Source organism: Cinclus cinclus, chromosome 15 (assembly GCF_963662255.1).
Source record: "Cinclus cinclus chromosome 15, bCinCin1.1, whole genome shotgun sequence".
NCBI lineage: Eukaryota > Metazoa > Chordata > Aves > Passeriformes > Cinclidae > Cinclus > Cinclus cinclus.
Window position 1 is genome coordinate 15,596,718 of NC_085060.1, and position 14,126 is coordinate 15,610,843.

General features: G+C 39.2%; 1 protein-coding gene across 1 annotated transcript in view; it reads right to left on the minus strand.

Annotated features, from left to right (window-relative positions):
* The window catches only part of CHM (CHM Rab escort protein), a 51,620-nt gene that overhangs the window by 18,324 nt on the left and 19,170 nt on the right, over positions 1-14,126 (minus strand). Inside the window, exons 5-8 of the mRNA XM_062503005.1 lie at positions 12,311-12,734; positions 11,102-11,218; positions 10,339-10,459; positions 7,879-8,104 (exon numbers count right to left, since the gene is read on the minus strand). Of these exons, the coding sequence (XP_062358989.1) occupies positions 7,879-8,104; positions 10,339-10,459; positions 11,102-11,218; positions 12,311-12,734 (888 nt within the window). The remainder of the gene's footprint in view (positions 1-7,878; positions 8,105-10,338; positions 10,460-11,101; positions 11,219-12,310; positions 12,735-14,126) is intronic.

Consider the following 14,126-nt stretch of genomic DNA (forward strand, 5'->3'; position numbering starts at 1 on the left):
TGTAACAAGAGAGAAAATAGGCTTCAGGGTTGCTGCATCTGTTGATACAAGAGGAGTTTACTGCTTTGATGTAATGCTCTGTGATATTAATTGAACAAAAATAGAATGTCTCTCCATTTGACATCTCGATTTCCAGCACTGAGATACCACACTCAAATTAGTCTTAGCCTTAGTTCACTGTGAATTTTAAAACTGTATCAAATAATTTTCCACCAAAATCTAGCTTTTTATTTCTAGCACGTAATTTGTCTTTTTCTTTCTAAAATGCATGCTGTGATTAATTTAAAATTTGACTATTTTTTATCCGTGCATTTTTTCCTATAGCAAAAACTACTTGCTTCTCTCCTTAAAGCTGAATGCTGCATGAACAGCACTGCAAGCTTTGGAGAAAGATCAAAGAAAAACAAGGCAAGTGCTGAAATAATGAATTGTCCTCTTTCAGTTTATTTTTACACACTGAGCAAGCTGTGACCTGGCTCTTACGTTAAATTCTGTTTCCTGAAAGGCCCCTAGAACATCAGCCCTTCCTCCCATGTTGCTGTGTTCTAAAAACATTAACAAGTAGATTCCAGACAAATCAAATAAAATCAAATAGCTACAGCTACAAAAATTGATGGTTAATCCTCCCAACACAGGGTTCCCATTCCAAAGCCAAAACTCAGTGTGTGCATCCACCTGGATAACACCTAAAATCCGCCCCCCTCCAAAAAAGAGGTATCAAAAAACTAATGCAGAAAATAATCAATGTCATCCTGAACTGTCCTGGCATTTGGAGAGCTATGGAAAGGAAAACATGTGACATAAACGCTTAAGGAAGCAGATGTAGAATCAAATATTTTGGCTTTTTCCTGCAGGCTGTGTTCATTATTCCTGTGAAATTTTAAAAGGTCCTGTAAGATTATAGAATCTGCCCATGGTCTAAATCCAGTCAGCTACATGGCCATTCTAAACCAGCCACAGAGCTCTTGCAGTTACCCACTAACACTCTGCTCACTCACAAAGAGTATTTTGAGCCTACAGCCCACAGCAAGATGATTTCTTTCCCCAGATCTCCCCTTCCTTCTGGAAAAACAGGCTGTGACTGGGAAATGCTGCAGGAAGAGGAGTTGGAATGGCAGGGGGAGAAGAAGGATTTGGGCCCATTTCAGCTCCAGCAAACTTCTCATGGGAGAGACCCAGCAGGCAGCAGTGGTGACAGCTCCAGGAAAAAACACCAGGGATGAAAGAGCAGTTAGGAAAAATAAAAATAGCCCAGTTATACGTCATGGTTTAGGAAGGTTCATATCTCACAGTTTTTCTAGGGATTTAAGAACCAAATTTAACTTTAAAACTAAGAAATTGCTCATTTTTATTATATGGAATTTTGACTGCATATATAGAAATATAGAAAATGATATGGAATTTAGACTGTATATATAGAGATATACATTCACATCCTGTGAAACGTTCTAGTAGTAAACACAGTAACTGGCAGTAAAACAGACAAGATAACAACTGGTGTGATTGGTTTTGTTTAGAGCACAAAGCTCTATCTACTTATCACTGACCCTAAATAGACCCTCTGTGCACTTCTCTCCATAATTACAAAACAGGGGTAATTTAAGTCTATTTCATCAGAGTCTGGCAAGGATTGGTATTTACTGTCCACGCATTCTGAATGAGCACACTGCACTGAAGTGCAACTATTTCAGGAGTTTGAACATTTGAGTTCCTATTATGTGATGTATGGGTTTTGGGGTTTGGGAAGTCACTGCTGCCTTTTACAGGCTCAAGATTCCAATTCCATCTCCCAAACTGAAATGTTAGAAGATGATGCAATAAAAACCTTAATTCATCATACATTTCTGTGTTCTGTATTTCAGCCTTGCTTTGTGCCAGTGTAGATTTTATAGGGTGTTTCTAAACCTGAGGAAATTCTGTTGACAAAAATAAGACCATGTTTAATCTGTTAACTGGCAGTAATTTAAACAACTGCAGTACCAGCAGCTTGCTGCTGATAAAAGTGCCATGTTATTGATGAGTCTTGTCACAATGTAAAAGTGCTGTTTCTTAAAATTAACCGCATTATCAATCTATTTTTTCAAGGATATTGCAATTAACCCTCCTTCTTAGTGAATCAAGGTTAAGAATCACTCTCTGGGATTCTAAACTCAAGAAACAGATTATTTATATGAAGGTAAGGTGAGAAGCCATCAGGTAATGTGTTTAAGTGGCCTAGAAATTAGTTACAATTGTGGTAACTGTAAGAAATTGCCCCAGAGCTGGAGAGGGGAAAAAAAAAAAGGAAATAGAAAAGTCCAGTTGTTTCTGTGTTGCTAAAAGGGCAGGGAAGTGCAGAGACACTCTCAAGGCTCCTCTCTGGGGGAGGTGGAAGGATGGAACCTGGCTCTAAAACCCATGGACGGGGTTGGAGAAGCAGTTGCTCCTCACCCAAGGTCATTCAGCTACAATTACACAACAGCTCTGCCCTCCCAGAGAAGAGACGGCAGGGCAAGGCACAAAACCCAGGCACTAGAACCAGTCACTAAATATTAGCTCATCTATAAAACCCATTAATGTATTCTCTGCTTCCAGAAAAGACACAAAAATTCCAGTTCTCTTAACCCTCAATGAATTTCAAAGGCTATTTTACTAATTCTGTCATGTTTAAGAAGCTACCTGTCTCTGTCTTCTGGTTTAATGAAAAAGGACTCTGCTAAATGCAGTTTGCCTCCTCATCTCAGATTTACTCCAGTAATAAACAATCATGTCATTTCCACAGGTCTCCTGATAATGCTGCAAATATTCATGTCTGAGTCAGAATTCTCAGGAAGACCCTGCAAGGCACAATCTTCACACACCCACACAACCAGGGAGGAATCTCCTTGCTAAGGGACTGGTAAGAGGTAATACCAAATAATATATTAAGAAACATTTCCCTCCTATTATCACCATTATCCTAATTACTAAACCCTGAAAAAGCATCTCACAATAGCATTTGTATTTTGTGCTTTTAGGTTCCAAATGTGTTTTTAAAATGAACCGAAATGATCAAGAATGAGAGTAGGACAATGTAAGTCTGACCCCTCAATACAATTTCTTGACTGAAAACTTTTCCATGCCTAGTTAGGGATGAGAAATCAATACACTTTGACAACATCCACATGATCCAGAGCATCCCATGTGACAGATTCTAATGGCTGAAGGCCTTCACAAGGTATAAACTCCTGCACAACACAATTTCTAGTCAGAAATAACAAGGAGCAGAACAGCTCCCATGTTTGCAAGTAATTTTTTAAACAAAGAATTGACAAGCACTCACTGAGAAGATAAAATCTAAAACAGGAAGGTATTCTCCAAGTTTCATCTACTTAATGCATTTCACAACAAAGGTTATTTCCAAATTAAAAGTCTTTTCCTGTCAAATTCTGAGAAATACTGTGGGCAAGGACACAAAAGCATTCCATAGCTGTATTAACGACAAGGCTCACTGATCTGTGAATAACCTGAAAAAAATGAAGATTATTGAGTTACTTTACCAATCTATCCATCCATCACTAGTGAACAGGTCTCAGAATGATGGATTATCTCACTTCCCTCATGTTTATCCCAAGAAAGACTTTCTCCTTAGAGGGAAAAACAAACAACTGATCCTACAAACAATCCTGCTAACTCTGCTTGCCCATTTTGCATTCATCTTCCAACAAAGTGAGAAGAAATATATCAAGTTTGTCTTTAAAGGCCAGACTACATTTGAAGTTTATTATTTCCCAGAAATGTAAGTGAAAACAATTAAGAGGAAAGCAGCACTGCAGCTCCTGGTACGATTCAGTATTTTAGTACAACCCAAGGAACAGTGATAAGTTGTCAGTAATTCCAATTACATTTTCTGGTCCAAAGAAATGGAATAATTGTAAGTGATAAGAGATAGATAAATATGAAAATTAGGTATTTAGAAATTGAAGACTGAATTAATATCTCACTATGTTTTCTGAATCACCTGTGATTTTTTCACATGTGCTGAGACTCAAGTCTCTCACACTTGATTGTCACCAGGAATCAACATTGTTTCAATTTCTTATTAATATCTCATTAATATGCTGAATCATACAGTTCACACACAGAAATGTTCTTCATCTTGCTAACATGCAGAGACACGATACTCATGTACAGATTTAGCTGCAAAACATGGCGTACCCAACTTTTAATCAATTACTGCAGTCAGGTTTCCTGAAGTTCAGTCTTGAATTCAGACCACTAAAACCTTCCTAGATGGTAACAGGGACATAATTGGGAATTTTAAAGGACATGAGACTACCCCAGAAGCTCTGACATGTGTAACAGATAATAGTGCACATGTAAAGGTAAAACTGATTATTCATTTTTAAATACATACAGGAACCCTCAGAATCAATCACACTATCCATCTTATCTCAGCCTGGCCTCTTAATCTTCCTGTAAATATGGGCACTGAAAGAGATGGAACTGTCTTAATCAGATCTTTCCTCTATCACTAAATTACTGCTGTCACTGTCACAGAGACAAAAATTACAATTTCAGCCAGAATCCGTAGGAACTACCAGAAAGGGTGACACTGCCCACTGAATACACAACGGGAAAGTTCAAAGTCTGTTTACAGGAGATGCACATCATTAACCAACCACCCACAGAAGGCAGAGAATCACCAATTCCTCTGGCAAAGCAGCCAAGGATATTCCAGCACCTACTGCCACCCTGACATCTGTCAGTTTTTGGGTAATTCTTACGAGACACAACGTGTCACCTGCAGAATCTTTGTGAGATGGTATGGTGGACAGTCACCAATTCCCCCTAAAATTCAGTTCACATGGAAAAAAACTACTGCTTCTCTGAAAGTCAATCCCATTTGCATGTTCCTATTTGCATGAGTCCAGAGGAAAGAATCTGAAACCAAACTGAAGGGAAACTTCACCTGCTCTGCCCCAAATTCAGTGTGTTCACAAAGCAAGCACAGTACCAGATGTGAAGGCTTGTTTGGGTTTTCCTCAAGAACGAGATATTTCTATATTCACTTTCACTTAACATCAGACTATTGCTCCATCATTAGAGGAAGAGTCAGAACAGTTCTGTACTAAGAAGGAAGCAAAGGAAGCTGTTAAAAGCCAGTAAAGTTTTGCTGCTTGTCAGCTCAGGAGAGCAGGAGGCTTCCAATGACCTTCCTTGTTCCACGACTCCATTTCATGGAGACAGAAACCTCACATCTGTACCTCACCATATTGGGATGTACATTACAGTGATATAAAAGTTTCATTTTCTCCCCTAAACCATCCCTGCTTAAACCAATAAAGAAGGAAGAGAGCTTTGCTCACTCGAGTGTCGTCAGCAGTTCTAAAAGGTTGTGGTGTTTATGCAGGATTCATTTGGGATGCAAGGATGTGACTTACAAATGTCTTTGACTCATTCCCATCAATATGCATGTGTGCCATTTATAACAGTAGCCTTGATGAGAACACACAGTGTAACTGGCTGCAAGAAACGCTTAAGAGGTTTACATTACAGCAGAATATAGAACAGTGGTTAGAAATCACAGGCCAGGTGACACCTTCCTCTGATAAGCTGGTGATAAAAGCTGTAGGCTGTGATCTATAGGCTCTGGTGCTGCCTCTTTACTCCACAGCCCCAGAGGGATTCTTTGGATACGGCTCACTTTGAGCAAGACACAATCCTCGGGGCAGCACACCTTTAAAAATTAATCTCAAAAATATTATGGTTGCCTCCTAAACTGTTCATTAAAAACAAAAGACAACTTTTTCTTAAAGTTTTAGAATGTTTCTAATACAAATCTTTTAAAAATATAATTGCTTTTTGGTTTGACAGATTAATTTGCTCCAAAATCCCCTCTTTGTTGTAGAACTTACGCATTTTAGCATAAAAAACCCTAAAATGCAGCAACCAGTGATCTTAAATAGAAAGTTCAGGCAATCTGAAGTACTCCTGCCATCACAGAATCATTTTCTGATACGAATATTTATAATACTTCTAGACACCTCTACTGCTAACTCTTGAAATATACTGCTGTTATGGATCAGAAAACTGCATGTGCTGGTTTTTAAATAAAAAAAAATATTAAGCTGAAGGGATTTCAAGAATGCAAGAAAAATTACATGGATAAGAATCTACAGGGGAAAAAAGGCAAGCAAAATTTTAATTTTAATTATTGAATTTGCTTTTTTTTTTCCCCAGGTATTTGAAGCCAAGGAAGCTGAACTGCCAAAATTGTGCTACTTCAATGGCTCTGATAATATTCTTATTTATTAATCTGCCAGTCACATACAGATACCTGGCCTCATATGAAGTCCTATAAAGACACAAAGGCATCCATAATTTCCAGAAACAAAAGTTCTGTTGCATTACTGTATCCACAGTAGTTACCTAACCCAAATTCTTGTTCACAAATTGTCTGTCCAATCCCCTCGTTACATAGGTCTGCACTTCTTTAAATCACTATATAAATACAGCTTCAGGAGCAGAAGAAAGGCTACTGAAAAAAGATGGTACCAAATAACATTTCTATTCAATGGAGCACAATTATTCCAGAATGTTTCTACCAACATATAACTGCATCCATCCCATACACAGCCAAGCAGGCTCAAGCTGCTAAGGCCATTCTTCTGGCAGGAATTTAAGTACTCTTCTGGAGAAGAGAAACAGAATCTATTAGAGAGACAAACAGGAATACCCAACAATGTGCTGGAAACCACAATTTCATAGTAACACACATGTAAACAGCAGAACTTGTCCAGCACCAAACAAAGCAGGTAAGACTCTGCACTGCTATTTAAAGGACTCATGTACAAATATATCACTCAGACAAACTGGCCTCACCAGGCAAAGCTGCTTTTTTTAACCAGAGCTAATGTTTACTTCAGACCTACAGGTTGCCACATTAAACCCACATTGAGCAGATGGAAAGGCTGCTTGCCAGCAAAAGCAAAGATGAAAAGAGCCCCTCAGCCTTTTAAAAGGCAGTTGAACTGTTGGAAACAACTGAAATTAAAACCGCCCACCCTCTGCACACAGATCCCTGATGGTCCCCAAAAGCACTGAGCACCAGCTCCAAGCCAGAACCACGGGCCCAGGGACACCTCAGGAGCCAGGCCAGGACGGCACTGCCACTGTCACAGTTCAAGGGGCTCAAGTGAATCTTGGCTTATCCTGGAACCAACTGGGCTTTTTTGTTTTACTTGCTTTCTAAGGTTCTAGGAGTGGAGAACATATGGCTGCTGTTTGGGATGTGAGAATGTAGCAGTGGCTCAGTGGAACAGGGCTGCACGGGATCTCCTCTGCTGTTCAGTTCACCTTGTAGTCTAGAGGGAGCTACAAAATGATGCCAAGAGCATAGTACATGATTTCACATCAGTCACCCTGTTTGTGTAAAAGTCTGTGATGTAGAAAGGTTTGTTTTAGATCTAATTGTAAACTGGACACATGGCACCATTCTCCTCTTTCAGAACAATCCAGTTCATTATTAAATACCTACCTGTGAATGGCAGATGCATTCTCAGTGTTAATTAGTAACACAAATTGACAACAGGGATCTTCCTGCAGCTTCAGGAATACGAATACTCACAAACAAATTTTTTCAACCTATCCAAATACAAAGTCACCCTTTTGGACAGATACCACGGAGTCTCCTCTGTCAGATTTAAAAAGGGGCAGCTACATATGGGTTAAATTACGGCTTTCTCATTTCCTAGCACTTATTTACTCACTCACAGGCAGCCACCACAGCCAGTAGCTACTACAAGCTGCATCTGCAATACAATGAAAAATGTTACGAAGTGCTATGCTAGTGAAGGATGCCTCTGACATCACCAGGGTTCCCCTTCTGGAAGGTATGTGTGGGTAAGTGAAGCTTACCTGCAGAAGCACTGTGGGATCTCTCCCTGCCCATAGAGAGGGAACAAGAACGGGGTGTTGCCGTAGCGGCCAAGGCACTGCAGGAATTTTTTTGTTGCCTGAAGACCTTCCAGAGTGCTGCTCTCAGTCTCTGACACCATTGCAATGGAGTGAAGGATGAAGTGCTGCAAGCTGTGGGTCAACTTCCGTGTCTGCAGGAACTGAGCAAACGTGCTGCTCTCGTGGTCTGGGGGAAAAGCACACGAGCACACGTAACACCTGCACTGCCTCCTGTGCTTCAGCTCAAACCCCTGCTCATGCATTTCAGCAAACAGCAAGTGAGCTTTGCAACAAACACCTTGCTGAAAATGGAGCATCCAAGTCAATGCAAGTTAGAAAACCTACTCCCAGAAACTGAGTTTTCTCAGAAAACAAATACCACTCCATTAAAATATTTCAAAGTATCCCGCTTTATGGGTCTCCAATAGCATCACCTATTCATTCTGTTAGACTTGACCTAACTCCATTTCCAAATCCTGAGAGAAAAATGAGAAACTGTGGTCAAAAATCCATTCAAGTGCCTTGGGATGCTGTTTCCTGTAAATTACCCCAAATGACACCCACCCCAGAACAGGACTGCTGCATCCACACTGCCAGTGCTAGACTGGACATTTATGCTCAGAGAAGCCCCTCACACAGTGCCACAATTCACAGATGGGAAGCTACAGCATTTATTTCAATTTGATGACTTGCTGGCAACAAACAAATGTGGATGGAACAGAAAGCAGAAAGGGATCAAGGACTCCATCTTCCCTTTAAAATAATACTATTGCTGGCACATTTTGAAATTCAAAGAAACACAAGTCTTCTGGGAGATGTTTAAAGCATGTTGACATTGATACGTCTCTGAAAAACTTTAGTTATCTTCATAACTGAAACATTTTTCTCCAGAAAAAGATTATATTTGAATAATAGCATATTTCCATACTATTCAGAAATCTGCTCTTATTTCAGTCGTGGATAAATTCCTAACTAATTCAGAAACACTTCCATCAATGCAGAGACCAGTATTATCAAGCTATATATCCTGTTAGAGATTCAACCACTGCTTTACTACATATGTATCTTACTGTTCTTTGTACAGCCATGCAGAAAGTTATAAAATGACAGGGTTTTGGGTTTTTTTTGTTTTATCATTCTAAGAAAATTCTCAAGTTTTCCTCACGTCAAACTTCTTATATAATCCCGTGTTTTACAGAAAAAAAGCTTTTAAAAAATTCTTCACTCTCATGAACTCTTCCTATTAAAAGTCTGCCTTCCCACGAATGCAATGATCTCATCAAGAGCAATTTTAAATTTCTGAAGTTTTTACATTAGCCTAATCTGACTCAAAATATTCTCAATTGCTTCTCAGGCTATTTTAAAATGTAAGAACAAAATCTGTTTAACTGTCTCTGGAAGCAAAATAAATCTAATGTTATTTAGGTACACGAATCAATGGATTCATTTTGAAGTGATGAGGCATCTCCTTTTTTTACTTAATAAATTTTCTAAATACCACCAATATCCTCATTCTGAGCACCTCCATTTCTTCCAGCAGCAGCAAACTGAGATCACCTGTAATCAATAAACCACTTCAGCCTAATGAAGTGCTTTCCCCTTTCAGGATTTTCTGGAGTTCATTACAGACTCTCCTTTTCTTATTCTTACCAGATCTTGATACTGACTATTTTTCCTCTTGCATATGTTAAAAATTTTCTCTGATGTTTTGTACTCCTCTTTCCCCACTATTTCTTTTTGACGGATATTTTCTCTTTGCCTTAGTTTACTTTTAGACTCCAAGAACTGGGGTCATCACTTCATTCTTTGTACCCCGAGGAGCACAAATCCAACACACCTTCCTCCTGTTAAGCTGATTTACCTCTTTAACCCGACACTCGTTATTCTTCACACATTATAGCTCAAATCTATTCTGATTTCTTCTCATCTAAATAAGCCAACAGTTGATAAAAGCACTTTGAACTTGCCCTCTGCAACTAAAGAGCATTAAATTCCATTTACTCTCATAGTTAAAAAATTCCATTTTCTCCATTTCTGATTTTGTGGTAACGCATTGTAAAGATTTACACAGTATCCAAAAATCCAGACAGAAAATTCAGATACAACACATTATTTTAAAAAATACCTGGGGGAAGGGAGGAAACATTTAAAAATGACAAAAAGCATTTTGCAACCTTGCTGTAATATATAATTTTGCTGTTAAAGAAAAATGTAAATAATAAATGATGTGGGAACTAGAAGAGCAAGTGCTTAAGTAGAAGAATTTAACACTGAAGTGAAAAGGTCACAAAAAGGTGAAAGCATACTTTAAAAATGAATCTGTAAAAATAAACCCCGTGAAAACACAGCAGAGCTCTCAGCATTGTGCCTCCCTGAAGGAACTCCTAGCAGGGGAATGTGCCTTGTTCAGTGAGACACTACCTTGATATTCCTCGGGGTGCTGTTCATAGTCCAAACAAAACGTCAGAAATTTCATGAGCATTCTCTTCTCCACCATGGTGAGCTGTCTGCTGTTGAAGACATCTGCTCTAGAACAAGGCACCTGCAAGATATTTTTTAATACCTTGAGATACTTTCCACACTCCGAATGTAAAAGCATCATGCAACAAGAGTCTGATTAAAGAACAAATACTTCCAATTGCTGTTTTCAGTTCTAGTTATTTTCTTAAGTATTTCTTTCCCCTATCTTCTGTTGTAACTAAAGTTGCCAATTTTCCACAATAAGAATGTTCAAAAATCTTTTTCAGCCTCTTCTCCTTTTTATTTCCCTTGCATCTCTGACTAGACTTGGTATTAACTGTGCCAGTATCTCCTGTTGCCATTATCATGCTGACTTCTCTTGTATGTCACATAAACACAAATCAGATCTTTGTTAGAATCTTAAAACCTAAAATCTGTGAATCTTCAAGAATTAACTGCAAATCAATCACACTAAACATTTAGCCTGAGGTAAAGATTTATGTCAATGTACTGGACAACACAACCTTATTTTAGTTTGGTTTGATTTTATTTTAATATTTTCATAGAACACATACAAACACCTTTCCTTCCAGAAATTAAATCAGAATCATAACTAAGGAAAAAACACCAGCTTCTTGTCACAAAATTCTCAAAAAACCAATTTCCAGCTTCTTGACTTTCAGCAGATGAGATGAAACACATGCAGCACATTCTTTTCTGATACCTGTTCCACTTTCCCTTCTCGGAAGGCGAGAACGCGCGTGGCGTTCTTGAACTCGGCGTATCTGCTCACGTTGGACTTAATGAGGAGGTCAATTAGTGGGCCCCGGGAGTAAAGCAACTGCACAGGGAGAAAGCAAGTGGTGGGTGAAGAGCATCAGTGAAGTACCCAACAAAATCCTCACCAGCTGCTCCCTAAATCACCTCAACCAAGAGTCACCTTTTCCACAGGTAAATTCCGTAACTCCCAAGCTAACGGGTAGTCTTATATAATTTAATCATCTTTCTGTAAGATACAAATATATGATGAACTACAGAAGGGCCAGAAATGTAACTATGAACTGAAAATACTTGTCTGTATTGAAAAGTCTCGTGGTCCTGAGGAACAAACAGACTTTGTAGGATCACACAGGAATTTTCTGGGTAAAGGTTTCCTGGGACACCAGTGAAGACACTACAAGGAAGCTGATGTTCCCTGCCAGGGAAATCCCAGCACAAACTCCTGGCCTTGCCCTGCTGACCACTCTTGTGTCTGAATTTCTGGGATTTGCTGCAATTAACACCAAGTCCCACAGTGGGACAGCCAGAGTACAAAAAGGATACAAAATAGCGTTATCTGCTTAAGTACCACCCACTGACTGCTGTTCAAGATGTCATTGCAAGCATGCTTGGAAGTGGGATCCACATTTGGGACACAAACTTTGCAATAATGCATTTTGTAGAGTCTTCACAAAGAACTGAATGAATTGTTGAAGAGACTTTCTTTTTCAGTTTCCAGAGGTTTGAAAAATCTTTTTTAAGCACAATATGAAAAGTGAAGCATTCAACTTCCCTGTGCTGCAAAATACATTTTTTATCTTTTAAAAAAGATTAAAAATCTGCATGCAGATTGATCTTTCTTGTTTAAAAATATAATTTTTAATACTACTATTTAAAAGGAGAGATTTTACTGGTACTACCTAAGTGCTATATTTAATGAAATTTACTTTTATGGAGGTATTTCTGAGCTGTGTTTTTTGATCTCTTGGGTTATAAAACACTTAAGGACACGTATTAAATAGCTCATGTTTGTTTTAGGGGTAGCAATTCTTACTTCTCAAGAGTGGCTATTTTGCCTCAAAGGTGCTATCTCAACATGAAGGGCTTTAAAACAAATGTCAGCATTTTAAGCAAAGTAAATGTACTTACACAGAAAGAGTCATTCAATTCCTACCTTAGAAGCTAAATCAATATTAAACCTTCTGCCTTCTCTAACAATTTGGGAATAGGTGATTTTCTTTGGCTCTTGGGCAGCATTTTCGGAGGGTGCAGTTTCTGTCTTTGCCGGTTCCAGAGCGGACTCGCCCAAAGCTGTGCTGGGAGCAGTTCCATGGCCAGGGGCTGTTCCTGCCCCAGCCCCTGGAGCTGGGGCCTGCTCTGCCTCTGGGCTCTGTGGTTCCTCTCCAGGCCTCTCTGCTGCTGGATTCTCTTTCTCTGACCCCTCTGCTGCTGGACTCTGCTCTGATCCCAAAGAAATTCCCTCTGCTGTTGGACTCTCCTTCTCCGATGCTGGAGAAAGCCCCTGGGCACCAGGGGCTCCAAACACAGGCAGCTTTGGCAGTGCACCAGCTTCTTCAACACCTTCAGCTGAATCCTGACTGATTAAAAACACAGAGGGGGAAAAAGGGGGGAAAAGTCTTTTTGAAGAGTCTTAAAAACTTGTTTGAAGTTTTGAGTCCGTGCCAGAACAGAAACCTCAAGCATTTCTAGGAAAAGCATTAGAATTTCTTTATCTTGGCCAAATCAGGTGTTCCACCCACTAAAAACTCTGGTTCTTTGGCTGCAAAGCTATAATTCAAGAGGACTTTTTATCGAGGAGAAAAAAACACCAACAAAAATAAAATGTGAGTTTTTACTTTACATATACTCAGAAGGATCTCAAAACGAAAATCAAGGCCCTCATGGTGAAACAATACACAACTACATAAACAACAGAAATTAAGTATTTTGAAATAAAAACGGTAACTTAATTAGGTGCTCCCTATGGATTAAAACCCATGAAATTGAAATGCAAATATGCATTATGGTCATTAAGCTGAGATACTGTCCTGCAGAAAACAGACAAGCTTTACACAACCGAGCTCCTCTGCAGCCATGATCCCAGCAGGGCCAGTGAGAACCAGACCACTTTGACCCAAAGCTGAACTAAAACTTGGAAATTCCTTTTTCAACTGTGCACTTGCATTCTAATCAGCTGTTCAAGCAGCAATGCTGTTATGCAGGAGCTTCAAATCCATGCACAGGGATGAAGGCAGCCAGTCACAGGAGGGGCATTCCCACATTAACATTTACTCTGCACAGTTCATTTCCTTTCCACAACATTTCTTTAAAACTCCTCTTATAAAGCAGCCCTCCACTTTTAATCTCATCTGCTTGCTTTATGTTGAACTTCAGTGACACCTCCCTTAGAAAGCAAGACTTTTGAACTTGGTTTAGCTTACACTACCAGCTGAGATGAATCAAATCAGTGTCATTGTAAGTGAAAGGAGTTCAGCAATAATTCCAAGCTATCTTTTTATCTTTATACCACGAGCCATTAATGCACCAAATAAACAATTTTATCTTGGCTGAAAACTAATGAACTATGATTTTAAAGGTGACCTGCAAACACAGAGTATTAACAGGATGGTTAAAATTCCCAGAACAGCAAGGAATTACTCAGCATCAATACCAAAGTGCTCCCTCCCACACCTGCAGGTTACAGATGGAAGCAGAGGAAGGATTTCTGTTCAAAATGAACAAAAACCTGGTATCTTTTAAAAACTGCTCCTCATTTATGAACTCATGGAGCTCACATGGACTCATGAAATGTTTGGAAGTGATCTCCTAGCTTGGGCACAGCCACCAGGAAGCACTTAACTCATGACTGAGGTAAAATATTGCCCTGGGAAATACAGGAACTGCTACAAGGAAGCACTAATGAGAGAAGGCTGTTTCTGTACATTAATTATGTCTTTTTGCTTCAGATTGCCAGCATTTAGTAACTATAA